This window comes from Larimichthys crocea, chromosome XX, assembly GCF_000972845.2.
Source record: "Larimichthys crocea isolate SSNF chromosome XX, L_crocea_2.0, whole genome shotgun sequence".
NCBI classification, from domain to species: domain Eukaryota; kingdom Metazoa; phylum Chordata; class Actinopteri; family Sciaenidae; genus Larimichthys; species Larimichthys crocea.
Window position 1 is genome coordinate 4,933,748 of NC_040030.1, and position 14,734 is coordinate 4,948,481.

General features: G+C 43.8%; 1 protein-coding gene across 8 annotated transcripts in view; it reads right to left on the minus strand.

The window, feature by feature from the left end:
* abcc9 (ATP-binding cassette, sub-family C (CFTR/MRP), member 9) overlaps positions 1-14,734 on the minus strand; it is a 45,818-nt gene that overhangs the window by 3,193 nt on the left and 27,891 nt on the right. For all 8 annotated transcript variants that reach the window (XR_003461267.1, XR_003461268.1, XR_003461266.1 and 5 more), the window contains 17 exons: positions 14,580-14,660; positions 13,727-13,864; positions 13,516-13,641; positions 13,336-13,435; positions 13,161-13,234; positions 12,851-13,066; positions 12,541-12,695; positions 12,302-12,371; positions 12,057-12,214; positions 11,873-11,965; positions 10,425-10,527; positions 10,228-10,341; positions 9,470-9,590; positions 7,058-7,188; positions 5,308-5,386; positions 1,472-1,580; positions 46-149 (listed from right to left, as the gene is read on the minus strand). Coding sequence is in view for 4 of the 8 variants with exons in the window: in XM_027272159.1 (XP_027127960.1) it covers positions 46-149; positions 1,472-1,580; positions 5,308-5,386; positions 7,058-7,188; positions 9,470-9,590; positions 10,228-10,341; positions 10,425-10,527; positions 11,873-11,965; positions 12,057-12,214; positions 12,302-12,371; positions 12,541-12,695; positions 12,851-13,066; positions 13,161-13,234; positions 13,336-13,435; positions 13,516-13,641; positions 13,727-13,864; positions 14,580-14,660 (1,972 nt within the window). In the remaining 4 variants the exon portion in view is untranslated. The remainder of the gene's footprint in view (positions 1-45; positions 150-1,471; positions 1,581-5,307; positions 5,387-7,057; positions 7,189-9,469; positions 9,591-10,227; positions 10,342-10,424; positions 10,528-11,872; positions 11,966-12,056; positions 12,215-12,301; positions 12,372-12,540; positions 12,696-12,850; positions 13,067-13,160; positions 13,235-13,335; positions 13,436-13,515; positions 13,642-13,726; positions 13,865-14,579; positions 14,661-14,734) is intronic.

Genomic DNA, 14,734 nt, shown 5'->3' on the forward strand with positions numbered 1-14,734 from the left:
ATAAAGTATCTTTATTTTGAGATTAGGACGTTTATTTGAGAGTACCTAGTCCTCCAGGCAGAGCTTTCACCATGTTCTTCAGCTGAGCGATCTCTAGCGCCTCCCAGAGTCGATCATCAGTGCACGTCCTCTCTGGATCGAGATTAAACCTGCAACAACAGGACGCAATGTAACGCGGACCTTGTACCGGACCATTGTGGTTCAGGTGGAAGGCAAAGCTCTCGATTTTCCAGTCTATCCATGTTCCAACCCTCACCTACGGTCACCAGTTTTGGGTAGTGACCGAAAGAACGAGATAGCGGATACAAGTGGCCGAAATAAGCTTCGGCCTGAAGTGGCCGGGCTCAGCCTAAGGGAGGGTGAGGACCTTGAATTGGATCCTTTGTAGTTGTTCCAGGCACATAAGAGAGCCTGGGGCAGACCCAGAACCTGCTGGAGGGACTATATAACTCATCTAAAACCTCTTGGGCACCCCCAGGAGAGGAACATCTGGAGCCCCCTGCTAAACCTGCTGCTACCGCGACCTGAACCCGGGTAATCGCAAGAAGATGGATGGATTGATAGTTTTGTCCTTTATCAATATTATTGTTGTTAAACGTTAATGTAACAGGTTGCTCTGGCTCCCTTCTTGAGAGTTTGATGAATAACTGCAGATAAAATGTGAGAATCTGTGTGTGGCAGCCACAATAAAACAGCAACATCTAAGATAACAGTGTGAAACAGTTACTGTCGACCGTTCACCCCAGGCTTACGTTCACATAAACAAGAGCTGGTCCAAATGCCAAGACACACTCTCTCCATCACACACACACACACAGTTATCTGGAGCGCTGTATCTGTCCAAACAAATAGCACATGCTCTTTGTCTTTTATAACAAACACTCTTCTACTAATACAAACACACAGGGGTTGTGAGTGTGTGTGACAGCGGAGGAGAGGAAGAAGAAGGACGAGGAGGAGGAGGAGACAGAAAAAAGGACGTCGGGTCCTTCATCCCTCCAGCGACCTCCTCAGTCTGTGACGTCTGTGATAGAAGTCAGATCAGGTCCAAGACCGAGTTCCCACTGCGTTTTCAACCACTAACCCCACAGCTGGGACTTTGTGTCATCATGTGACTTTCAGGGCAAAAAACAAAAAAAAACAATTCATTTTCCGATCAGTTATTTATTTATTTGTTCACTTCTTGCTGTCACGACTCAGCTCATAATGTAGTTTCTACTCCAACAGTTTGACGCTCAACTGTGGCAGTCCTGAAGTCCTTCCTCTCTTTCATTGTTTACAAGTTTTTCTGACTAAACTTGAGGGACAGGTTTATTATCTTTATTCTAATGAGTACTTGATATTATTCCTCTACGATCAGCCCAAACACTTTTTAGCCGTCTAACAAACTTCTACACCCGTTTGGCCGTCCATGTCGAGCTGTTTAAAAGCAGTTGTCGGTGATACGTTTAAAGACTTGACTTCATCGTACCTGATTGATCCACTGAACAACACGGGATCCTGGAGTATGATGGAGAGTCGAGACCTGAGAGTCTGCAGAGGAAGTTTACAGATGTCGATCCCATCGATGATGATCTTCCCTGAAAACAGGCAAACGTATGCTCACATCAGGAATCTAAGTCACAGTATACATACACAAGAAACTGACTGTCGAAGTAATACCGCGTCTTCCAGTTCTCTTTTTTTTTGTGGTTTCTCCAGCTGATCACTGCGACTGATGAACTTATTTTGACTGGTCTGTAAACCGTGTGTCTTCAGACAGGACGCAAAGGACAATTTTAGACACGATTCGACTTATATTTAGAAGTTCTCCTGGGATTTTATGAAACAGACACAGCTTATAAACAGTGAAAATGTCCAGAGCACCAGCCTTCAAGTGACTCCAACCAACAGGCCGAAGACTTTCAGTTTGTTGAACGTCGTTTGGATGGACGATGACGAACAACAGAAAAATCTAAACGTGAATCTAAAAGTTCTTGTTGATTGGTTTTTAACTGACCGATTGTTTCAGCAGTGCTTTAAAAATCCCTTCTATTTAAGCGACAACCGACTGAATCTAGCGGCAAGCTTACAGGTTGTAACAAACTGAATACCCCTCGCCTCACTCTCCCCTTCCCAGCGTGTAGAACCTAAAGCGGTTGCCCGAAACTCACAACGATGACAACAAATGTTGGACTGTTGGTTCGTCCTCCACTTTGGGCTGATGTACTGACATGAAACTTGTTCCAGATATTTGTGTCCCACCGACTTGTCATTTAGCGCCACCATCAGGTCAAAAGTTTTTAAATGATCCAGCACTTTCATCTATGACCAAACACTTCCAAAAACTAATGACACTCCCATCAGCCACAGTTGTACTGATGCTTGTGTTAACAACATAAAGTCTTATTTTTCTAACAGTTATGAATATTATATCACATATCTACTGCTGTATTCTGTAAATCTGACACACTGGACCTTTAAAACACACTTTAAACTCAATAAATCAACACAAACGTTCTGGTATTACATCACCAGGCTAAACACTTACATTACGCCTTTGGCACTCGTTCTTCTGGCTTGAGGTTTACATTTTTCTGCCTTCACGGATAAAATATGTGCCTGTGTGTGTGTGTGTGAGGGTTTGTGAGGTTTAAATATCTCATATCACCTCTCCATGTCAAGTAATAATTAATTACTGATCAACATATGGTTAAACAAACTGTAACTTGCTGCTCCATTATTTGTTTTTAAGGTGAAATGATCTCCTTAAATTTGTCTTTAACACTTAAAACTCGTTTACACCTTCACACTGAATAAATATATTCGTTCTGTCGAACACGTTGTTATATTTTTGTGGTCATGAAATCAAGAATGTTCTGTACAGAGCTGCTCTGGTTTTATTTCACTGCTTTATAAGGAAACGCTGCTGACAGACACGTCTTAATTTACTGTTATGTATGAAACGTCTGTCCAGCTGTGTGTGTGTGTGTGTGTGTGTGTGTGTGTGTGTGTTTGGTGTGTGTGTGCATGGAAAAAGTGACTGTTTAATCTCATCTTTGTCTGAATAATCCGTCCACGAGTCGGACTGAAAGCAGAACGGTGCGACTAAGACTCGCTCTCAAAATGCAGTAAATAAATTTAAAAAAAAAAGATTTTATGAGCGCCGTCTTGAAGAAATACGACCCCGAGTCTGGAGATGACTGCAAGGAAACGGGCCAAGTCTTTATTTCAATCCTCAGATTGAGGAGGACTACTTCAGGTCCTCGTGTGAGGAATTTAAAAGTGAAACAACGCACACGAAGAACAAAAAGACCTTTCGGATTCTCACTTAGAGAGACCTGCACGAGTGTTTAAAAAGAGCTGAAATGAAAGGAGGGACGGTTACATAAACTTTTTGTCCAACATAAATATACCCAGCTCTACGACGGGCTGGACGTTTGGAGACGATGTCTCTGGACGGTAATCTAGAGGAAATAATTTACCTCCAGTCGTGATTTAACTCTACAAACACTCACCAGGATATCTGTGTTTATTGTGTCTCTGCAATTAAATCTGACAGTGACGCTGTTTGACTTCAGTGTCTGTCACTGAACAGAAATGTAGTTTAATGGTTCGTTTCAGTGGATAAACTGAAGATTTAAGACTTGATCCTTTAAAGATGAGTCTCTCTGCGCTTTAAGACTTTCCAACCACGTCTTTGGCTTGCAGCACCGAGCCCATTGGTTCCAACAGGTCGTAAATCTATTGTTTGATTTTTAAAGAAGGCTCATTATTTTCCTTAAACAGCTGGTCACTGTAGAAGGAAATGGTGTGTCTGCTGGGGTCTATTTTCAGTGGCGGATTGATCCACATTTGGTGCTCTAGTGAGTTTTTTTATTTTGTCACATCTTCCATATTTCTAAGAAGAATGCTGGCCAGATTAGTTTTTTGCCAGATGATGTGAAACTTTATAGTATTTGACAGTAAAAAAGGTAAAGTTTGGGGAAAAGTCATAAAAGATCCATTATCATCCATTATCATGGAGTTTACTGATCCTTTGTATCATCTAACTGATCGTCAAAAATCATTTGTAGAGAGAAAACATGACGTGAACGACTTAAAGCTGAATAACAGTCATCACCACTGTGGAATGAACATCTCAGTCTGATGTTTCTGTATGTATAGCTGAGACTAAACACTTTCTGTGTCTACGGTGAGTAAGAGGAGCTAGACTTACAGGTTGGTTTACAGAATGAAAAGGTTTAGGATTGTGATTCACTTTAGAAATGAACTGTAAACTGAACATGTGGTTAAGTTAAAAGGGCATCGTTACATCCATCACGATACCTGAGTATAATAACTTTAAATATTTACGTCTCGTCCAATCAGCACGGTCAGCTTTAGAGTTTGTAAACATGAGAACAGATTTCCAAGAATACCGATTTCAACATTCCCATCAACGTCCTTGAAGAGATTAAACATAGTTGATTTATTCCTTCTTCCTTCCTTTCTACTAAATGAATTTAGTGTTTTAAAATACATTTTTTTGGACATCTTGCCTTTCATAGTAAGGGATCATCTTGAACGAACATTTGCTGAGCTGATTTAACATGAAAAATTTATACTGACTCACCGGTTTTTGCTCTCATAACATTTCAGCAGAAAGTTGACTGAGTCTTACTCCGTCAAAACTTCTACAAGCTACCTTTATTCCAAAGATGTGAACGTCTTGGCAAAGAAAAGAAAATCTCAGCTACAGAACAGCGATGCATGTGAATGAAGTACAGACTTCAAACCCCACAGGGAACGTTTCAGAAGCGTTGAACCCTCCAGACTTTGTTTACTTGCTCAGATTTTTCCTGGTTTATGTTCTTCTAAATATGCTTCTACATGTGTAAATATGCTACGTACTTCATTTGTTTGTCTTTTGTCTCTTTTCACGACCGGCAGTTTGCACGGAGGTGTTTCATTTTGAAAATCCACTGGATTCTTTTTGCTGTTTCTGTGTCTGGCTTACTGTCAGCTCGAGGTGCTCGTGGCGTCAAAAATAGAAGAACCGAGCAGAGGCCCGCTTCTGGGATGCTTCTAAACCGGGCCGCGGTGGAGCCGGTGGAGTTTGAAACTCTAAATTTAACGGCCGTGTATCACTGCGGCGACTGTGGTCCACGCCGAGTGGAGTTTGGGGGTAAGTGTATTAGAGGAAATGGAGAAGAAGGAACATTTGAAAGACAAAACAAGAGATCAAGAGTGTTGTTTTGTTTTTGGTGTCAAGAGGGGAATCCTTCAACTCCCAATCAGACGAGAGACGAGAGAAGACAGACGGGAGACGACAGGAGACAGACCCACCTTCAAAAATATCCACCATGTTGAAAAAGGCCAACGACAGCGAGGACTTCCCGCTGCCCGTGCGACCGCAGATCCCCACCTAGAACACGAGAAGGACAGACGGTCAATAAGCTTCGACTGTGGCACCGCCGCGAGACATCAGACACCTGCGTGATAACAGAGTGACGGGTACGTGACAAGCGTGGACGCAGTTTGGTCACCAAGTGTCAGTTCACAGTTTATTGGAGGCACATGGCTGTGACTTCAAAGTAAAAGCACACGTTTAAACAACAGCCCTCGGCCTTCTTATTAGACTCTGACATTCCAGACAGTACTTGTTAGTTTAAACAATATTACATTAGAGACCCCAGGAGGAGACTCAAGAGTTCACCAGATTGAATTTGGATGTTTGAGATGCTTCGTACTTGATTCTGAAGACAATCTTTGATTAACCTTTGAAATGTGATTAAAACATAACGATGAGGGAGAATCCCCGTTTACAAAATCAGTTTGATCGCTTTGTTTTCTATCGGAAAGTCCAAGATCACGGTTTCTCAAACTGTGGTGGCACACAAGCTTTCCTTACTCGGAGGAATCTCTGAAGATGTCGCTGGAATGTTGAAACATCTTGTTTCAGTATCAGCCCGACATGTCGTGACGTTTATTCACATGGTGATTAGTTTGGAGCTAAAATGTGACGTGAGATAGAAAGTTAAAAAACTCTTCAAAATGTGTCTCCAAACAGGAAACGTTAGGAAGAAAAATGCTAGAAAAACAGCAGCCTGGTGGCAAATTGAGATCAGCGGCTTTATACAATATATAATACTTGCTCATCTAACAACAAACAGTTAAATAAGATTACCAGGGAACATTTCCAGTAAAAGAAAAACATCTAAATATCACTCTTTTCTGTTTTTTCATGTGATTTTTCAATTACAATTTATGAATTCAGTGATAGAAAGTACTCAGCTTTAGTCCAAATCCTTCACGGCTTGGTTAAACAAAGAGTGATCTGGTGGGAGACGTCTCGTATCCCCTCAACAATCTACTGCTCAAACAACTTTCAGTAAACATCTCAATCAGTCACCAATATTTCTAAAAACTCTATATTGATCAACATCTTTCTCCTTTAATCGTCCTGCGAGTCGTCCTTCATTAACTGTGTTCACCTCTTTCTGTCGGACACGTCACCGCTTTGTTATTTCAGTGTGACGTGAAGTCCTTTCCCAGCAACAGCGTGTGAAAACACACACACACACTGCTATCTATAGAATATAATACTGCTTCGGCTGTTACATAAACATCACTTGGTCGTGATGCAGCACTTTTTTTTTTTCAAGGTAAAACTGAGGCGCTCCGGGCTGTATGCGGGGTGTCCAGGGTAGGAGAGTCTTTCTGGGAGGCCTGGGTGAAGGCTAGGGGTGGGTGGAGATGTGGGGGGAATTAGGGCTAACACTTTACTGTAACCTCCCCACAACTGACACTCACAATCAGCTACGACTCATCCTGTGGAGGCAGTTGTATAAACAGAAATAATGGACGATAATAAAGCTGTAATATATGTTAGAACACTTTACAATGACCCCACAGCTGCTTAAAACCACCTAAAAGTGCATTTAAAACCACGACTTTACGGTTTTATAGTGTTTCTAAATGTTAAAGAGAGGCGTGTTAGCAGTTCAAGTGTTTGAAAATAATGCTAAATGTTGAATATCAGCACAGATCGCTGCTGCCGTGCGTCGCCTCTCCCTCACAGCGTCGTGTTAATTACCTTCTGGCTTGGTTCGATGTACGCGTTGACGTGTTTGAGCACCGGTTTGAGCATGGGGTCGTATCGCACGCACAGGTCCTGGATCTTTATCTCACCTTCCTGGGGCCAGTTCTCAGGTACCTGAGAGGCGTCTGCAATGGAGAGGAGAGGCACACACACACACACACACGGGAGGGTTGATTTCTCCGCAACCTTCAAAAGACACGACACCAGACGACGCTGGAACGTGACGTCTGCAGTTTGAGACCAGCGCAACGAGAAACAGACCACTGGGCTGCTGGTCGGTTGTCTATGTTACAGCGCTGGCTGGTGTAAACAGCAGCATGCGGACCATATGGACCAAGTCATAACACTGCAGATATACAGTGGTCGAGTTTTCCTATTAAAGCGTTGCTGTGATTCTCCACTAACACCACAGACGCTTCAAACTGTGACATTTAAACCTATAACGCCTCCACAGCTAAAGAGCTACGCGGAGATTCAACGGCACATTTAAAAAAATATTTTGTACTTTTATTTGTATGTTTACAGCATGACATGTTCGTTTTTGGTCTTCGTCTTCTCTTTAAATCAACAAAAGGAACTTTTAAACTAAGTTACTCAAATACTTCGGTTGAAGATACATTTTAAAACTGTGCCAGCCAGAAAAAAACTGCAGTTCCTCAATCGTCCACTTGAGTCAGTCTCCATAAGTCCCCATGTCCAAATGTCCAACTTCACAGCAGAAATAAACATGTTTACAGCCTGGTACAAAAAACAGTTTTGGTCTCTGTAGCTAATTTCCCCGTTCATGACAACTGTACTGAGGGTGAATTTATATACAACTCACCTGTTCACATTATATTAAGGCTTAAAGTGGAAACGCGCCGCAACCACGCATTGAAACCCGACGGGGAGGCTGCGCAGGACTTCAAGAAAGAGCTTCAGGGTTCGTTGAAGCCCCTCCGACGTAAACTGAAGCTGAAGTTAAAGGATCGAATGGCAGAACACATTAAAGTCCAGACAGAAAACACAATGAGAAGGATCAAGGAGGAGTTCCCAGAAGATTCACCAGTTTCTAGAAGAGGAAGAGGAGGACAGGATGGTTGCATTGAGGGCGGAGAAGGAGGAGAAGATCGGGGCTCTGAGTAAAGAGATCTCAGCTCTTTCAGACACCATCAGAGCAGCAGAGAAGGATCTGAGATGCAAGATTAAGAGCGTGGACGCTTTGACTGACAGGTGGGAGGCTTGTTTGAGAAACCAGGCTTCATTCAGCCCGCCTCAGTTCTGATGATGATGCACGTCTTTGCTGTCATTGGTCATGAAGACCTCGATACACTGAAGAGTTTGTGATTCCAACGTGTCCAAATCTGTTTAACTGACATGTCTGCTTCCATTAGAAACATTAAACACAAGTCAGTAAACGAATAAGAGATGAAGACGTGTTGGTGGTTTAAAGATTGAAACAGAAAGACCTGATCTAATGTTGGGATGTGTTGTTGCCATGGTGAAATACAAGCGAACTCTTTCCTGGCAGCGCAGATAACAAAAGTTTTTCATTACTGAACTTTTATTTTATTTAATCGGGGTGCCAGAGAGAGATTACGAATATCTCACCAAACCAAAACCTTTTTCAAAACGTTGAACAAAAAAGGAAAAAAAGTCTTCAGCGAATCTGGACCAAGACAGAGCGGCTATTTCTGGAAACATAACAAAAACAAATCCGGGAGTTTGAAGGATGGCTGGAAAAAAACAAAGAAGGTGAAAAGAAATGGAGACGGAGGCGGAGAGAGGACGGCTTTTTCAAATGTGGACTTAAGGACAGCGTTTCCAACTCTGTGTCTCATTTAAGGGTCATTTGTTTCAGTCTTTTACAGTAAGTGAGCCATAAAACAATCCCCAAACCCCCCTGAGTGACAGAAAAAAGAAGGATTCCTCCTCTCTGACATCATGGAAGCTTCCAGAGAACTGATAAAAGTAGAAAATCCTCCAGAGTTCGGGAGGAAGAAGCAAAAAACGAGCCAGAGATGTGACGCTCTTATCTCATGTCAGTGTGGTAATATGAAAAATGTGGCACGCGAGCACCACACACAGCTCAGACTCCACCAGTTTGAATATTATCCACTGCGGAGGTCGTGGAGTTTAAAAGACTAATAACTAAGGAGCTAACAAAAGATGCATTATGGGAAATGTAGGATCCAAAAAAAGATCGAAAAATGAACTTTTCATGGAGCACCAACATTTTAATTGGTCCAATACTTTTATGACCGAATAACTGCAAAATTCATTTGAACATGGGGACTTATGGAGACTTACTTCTGGAGCCAGCCTCAAGTGGACGTTTGGGGAACTGCAGTTTTCGTATGGCCCGGTATCTCATACAACCTCGTGAGACTGGACTGATGTCGGCGTGAAAACAAAGAACTCAGTTACCCATAGATCCTTCGTAGTTCTCCGACTCCGTGCTGAGGAAGCTGTTGACCTTCTTCACGGCTGACATCTGGACCTCCAGGTCTGCCAGATTCCTCACAACCCAGTTCAGGTAGTTGGTGACCTACAGGGTGACCCACAAAGACACTGGATCATGTTTTCACTGTTAACGTCGTATTTATATCTACAGACAGAGTCATGGTTGAAATAATCCCAGAAAACAGCCAGTACTTCAAAGTTTACGTTGTTCTACAGCAGCCAGCTGAACCTCAGGATGCTGCATACCTGCACAGGTGTGAAGTGACGTGTGTTTTAAGTGCCTCTGCTCTCGGTATCTTATAATAAAAGGTTAAACTGGGTTCTGGCAGGTGGAGGAACCTTTGCTTTAACACATGCTTTTCTGTTTTTATCTGATTTATCTCGTTTCAATTCAATGTTTTATTGGTTTTTTATTGTTTGCTGGACAGAACAAGTAATTTAAAGATGTCTGACATAAAGTAATGAAAGGTTACTGTAAGTCAAAGGTGTTTAAACACTGCTTATAATGGAACAGAGTGAACTTTTTAATTAATAACCAACTATTTTGTTAATCGATTGCTCGTTTTGAGTCTGATTTCAGCTTCTCAAATGTGAATATTTTCAGTTTTTCTGGATTCTCTATGACAGTTAAGACATCTGAGGGCGTCACATTGGGAATTTCTCACCATAAAATGGTCAGAGAATGTACAGTAGTGCGATACGATATAACGGAGGTAACTCACAGTGAGGGCGTAGGTGAGTCCGAGCCCCACCAGACCTTTGTGAAGCAGACCGTAGTGTAAACTCCAGATGGCGGCTCCTGCTGCTGAGAGCACGATCACTGCTCCGAGGTAGTCCTGCATCACACAACGTAAACCAGTTAACCAATAAACCAAAAGATCTGCTTCCACGGTGTCGGCGTCGTGAAGTAGTTCCTCACCGTTCGGACCTCCAGCCAGCGGTTGGCGGCAGACAGGAACAGGTAGGCCGTGTTGTTGGTGTCCGTGAGCTCGAGCATACGCTGTTTGAAACGAGCCTCGTGCCTGAAACAAACATCTTTATTACCCTCTGAATCTCTGCTGCTTTAATTCCTCCATAAACAAACGTTCAAATCAAAGAATAAAGCCTGCTGACTGTTACTCAGTCCGTATCTAATCTCGAGGTTTCATCGTGGTCGTCATCTGCGTGCTGTAGTAAATTACTGCCATCTAAACCAGACTCGGTTTGGAGGGAGACCAGAGGATAATGATAATGGGAACTATCAAACGATTGCCAAGAATCTGTCGCGACACCAGATTGACTGTTTCTGCATGTGTGTGTGTGTGCGTTTGTATATTTGTGTGTGTGTGTGTGCGAGGAAGAGGAAGTCCACAGGGAGGACGGAAGAAAAAAAGCGTGAGAGCTGTTTAATGTTGGATTATACCGACGATGGGAACGAGGGTGAAGACAGAAATACAAGACGATGCTGCTGCTGCTGCTGCTGCCTCCACCAACAAAACTACAACTACAGCTGAAGCGTCTGTCACTGCAGTAACTCATGTTACATCTGCAACTACTGCTGCTAACAATGGGTCGACCTCCGAGTGGCCCAGCATACAGAAATATGACATTTGTGTACGGAAGTAGCTCATGAGCGAGCCCTGTCGCTTCCTCCTCGCCCGGCTCCTCAGGTGTATCTGTCAAACAAAGCTCAGAGTTGCACATGATGGAGCAGGATGTTCGAGGACGAAGCCCAGCGGCGTTCGTATCTTTTACAAAAAACGTAATTTTCTCTGCAAGCGCTGAAACTTAAAATAAACTAAAGAAAAGCAGCGAGTATCTCCACGGCGAGCTTTCTGAGGGATCACAGGAGCGGTGCAGACTTTGATCGCAGCCAGTTGGACTGATAGAGAGTGACTGCAGCTTCTCGTCCATCCACAGACTCAGAAATGGTGAAATAAATCACGTCTGTCTGTCCGGTTGAATTCTAGTTTAACAAGTTTTTCCAACATTGTTAGAAGAACTGAAATATCAGGGCTCCTTGGCCGTGTGCACCCCGAGCGTTAAGGCTGAGTCTTTGCTGCAGCAGCCCGGGTTCAACTCTCTCTAGTCTCTGTCTCTGTCAAGCTGTCACTATCTAATAAAGGCTAAAAAGTGATTAAAAAATGAGAGAATGAGTCCTCTGATACTGCACAGCTGTGCATATACACTCAATTTTGTGTAATTCAATAGTCCTGATGTTGCTGTGATGAGGTTTGTTTTAGTGTTTACACTGAGTTACAGTAAGGAGTGAACTGAGATGAGTTTAAGGGACACGCAGAGGTCATGTTTGTGTTGTCATGAGGCTCAAAGCATCAATAAATAAACTTTGTGTCACATGTATATGTGTGTGTGTGTGTGTGTGTGTACCTGAACGCTCTGATAGTGGTGAGACCTTCAGCGGTCTCAGAGAAGTGACACAGCAGAGGAAGCTGTGTGGAGTCATCGAGATCCTGAAGGTCCCTGAGAAAGAGAAAGAGACACGACCCCTCGTGATTGAATATATATCTTTGTACATGAAGAAGAACACCGTGCTGAGACGCCGTGGACTCACTTGGAGGCCACCCGGAAGTACTTCTGGATGAAGTAGAAGGCGACCGCCAGAGGAACCAGGGCGATGAGGAAGATGGGAGTGATGGAGGAGATGACGCCGATGGCCGACAGACAGAGCAGCGTGGATCTCGTCAGCGACTCCAGCGTCGGAGGAATGTGCTGAGAGAGAAATGATTCAATGAAGATTTGAATTAACACGACCCGCCATGCTGTTAATGATCCTGACGTGACGTGACATGTGCTGACCTGGTCTATGATGTTGGTATCAGCTGAGAATCTGTTGAGGATCTGACCCAGAGGGGTGATGTCAAAGAACCTGAGGAAAGAAAACAGGTCTGACATTTAAATAAAGGTTAGACACCGTCTGACATTTCTGCAGAAAAGAGCAGAGAGTGTTTCCTTGGAGACAACCTACGTCTGAACCGTGAATGTGAGCGAACACAGAGCTTCTATCTACGACGTGTGGACTTGTTGAGCGTTGTTACCTGATGGGGGCGTGGATGATCTTGTTGAGCAGGTTGTGGTGAAGGTTGGTGGCTGCGGAAAGACCCAGAAACTCGACGGTGAGAGAGGTGATGAGGCACAACGTGATACCGGCCGCACACAGGATGATGAACACCGGCAGATGGTACGAGTCGGCCTGCGGGTTTAAAAAACAACAACAAATTTTCAGCTAACCTACAGACCAAAAGACTCTGAGTCCACCTGAGGCTGGCTCCATAAGTCCCCATGTCCAAATGTCCAACTTCCCCATGAACCCCTTAAACTGTCCGCACAGTGTGAGGAATCTTCTACCTCGGCGTCTCCGTCACCGGGCGTAGGCTGCGTGCCCTTGGGGTCGTAAGCCAGGCTGGTTCCGTTCGACGCTCCCACGCTCTGGTTGGTTTTGTAGGAAGTCCACAGAGCCAGCCAGTAGTCGATGGCAACGATGACGGAGTGTTTGAGAAGTTTCGAGGACACCATGAGGAAGACCATGAAGAAGCCGCCGGACGACAGGTAACACCAGCACACCTGGAGGAGATGACGGAGCAGGAGACGGAGGAATCGGTCACAAGTTTATAATAACATAATTGATACATTTATCTTGTACTGATGGATGGATTACCCTCCATGGGATCTTTGATCTTCTGTTAGTGGTCGTGGACATGTTGTCATCATCTTCCTCCTCCTCTTCTTCCTCTGATAGGATGAAAATCAGGTTGAACACTCTGTCTTTCTACCAACTGCTACAAAGAAAGCTTCATATCTGATGCTGTAACGAGGAGCGGTGAATCCGTTACCTTCGTCCTCGTCGTCCACCTGGTTCTTGGCCTCTCTGGAGTAGAAAGCTCTCCTCAGTGTTTTCCTCTCTAGTGTCGTTTGACTGTCCTGCTGTATGTCCTGCATGTAAAGAGACAAAGGATAAGAATGGAGACATCGTGTCAGAGCTTGGATATGAATGCAGGATGACGTCACGCTACCTTCTCCAGCTCCTGGTCTTGTCTGTTCATCAGCGTCTTCCAGTGATCGTAAAGCTCGACATCGTGAGTCTGAATGTCCTTCAGGGTCCCCTCCCTCAGCACAGAGCCGTCCTTCATCGCGATGATCTGAAGAAGACAGATGTTCAGGTGAGTTTCACGAGATCTAGTTCGTCTACTTTAAGTGTTAGCCAGCTTGTTAGTGTGTTATTACCCAGTCTGCATGTATGAGGTACTGCAGTTTATGCGTGACCAGGACCACGGTCCGTTTATCGTCCTGCAGAAACTTGAGGATCCCCTCCTGCATCAGGTGATCGCTGAGGTGGATGTCCAGCGCCGAGAAGGGGTCGTCCTGTGAGACGAACGAGACGAACGTCACTAACGAACAAACGTGTGATCAGAAATGAGGTGACGGCTCATTCTAAGGTAACATTTTATAAAACCTGTTCTTATTTTCAGTGAAAATATAGTTTCACGTATTATATCCTGCAGACAGACGCCCCTAACTTCTCTAGAAATCCATCAGTGAAACTGTTGACGGTCATTTGATGATATTATGTTGACACATAAATCTTATTGCTCCATTATTGTCTCTCTATCCGGGTGTGTCGGCGCTATAGAGAGTGTTCTATAGCCCGATAATGGAGCTCTGGCTCTGATTAATTTATGTATTTTACGATGACGCATTTTTGAATCCAGAGATCAGATATGGAAGCAGAGAGCAGCTCACAGCGAAACAACGTTAATTAAAGAAAACATTCCCTCCTCGTTGTACACTTTTTTTTTTTTACAAATGACACACAGACATTACACAGCGTGATGCGTGCGTGAAGGAATGCCACTGATAGCTTTTAATGTGGATCGTGAGCTCGATAATCGGAAAGATAAACACATGACAGCACGGCAGAGAGAGAAGACACCTCCTCATACATTAATCTAATTCAGCTACAAACAACAAAAGTCGGACAAAGCATTGAGATAGAAATCAGAAAATTGCCCTCAATATAAACTCTCTTTATCGTCCTTCCTTCCACCGTGTCATTGCACAGACGTCTGCACGAGCTCACCAAGAAGACGATGTTGGTGTTCTGGTAGAGAGCTCTGGCCACGCAGATTCTCTGTCGCTGACCTCCGCTCAGGTTGATGCCCTGAATCACAGACGATGACAAAACAGATCACCCAAAAAAAATACAGAAGAATGTCACGAGCCGTGTTTCCATCC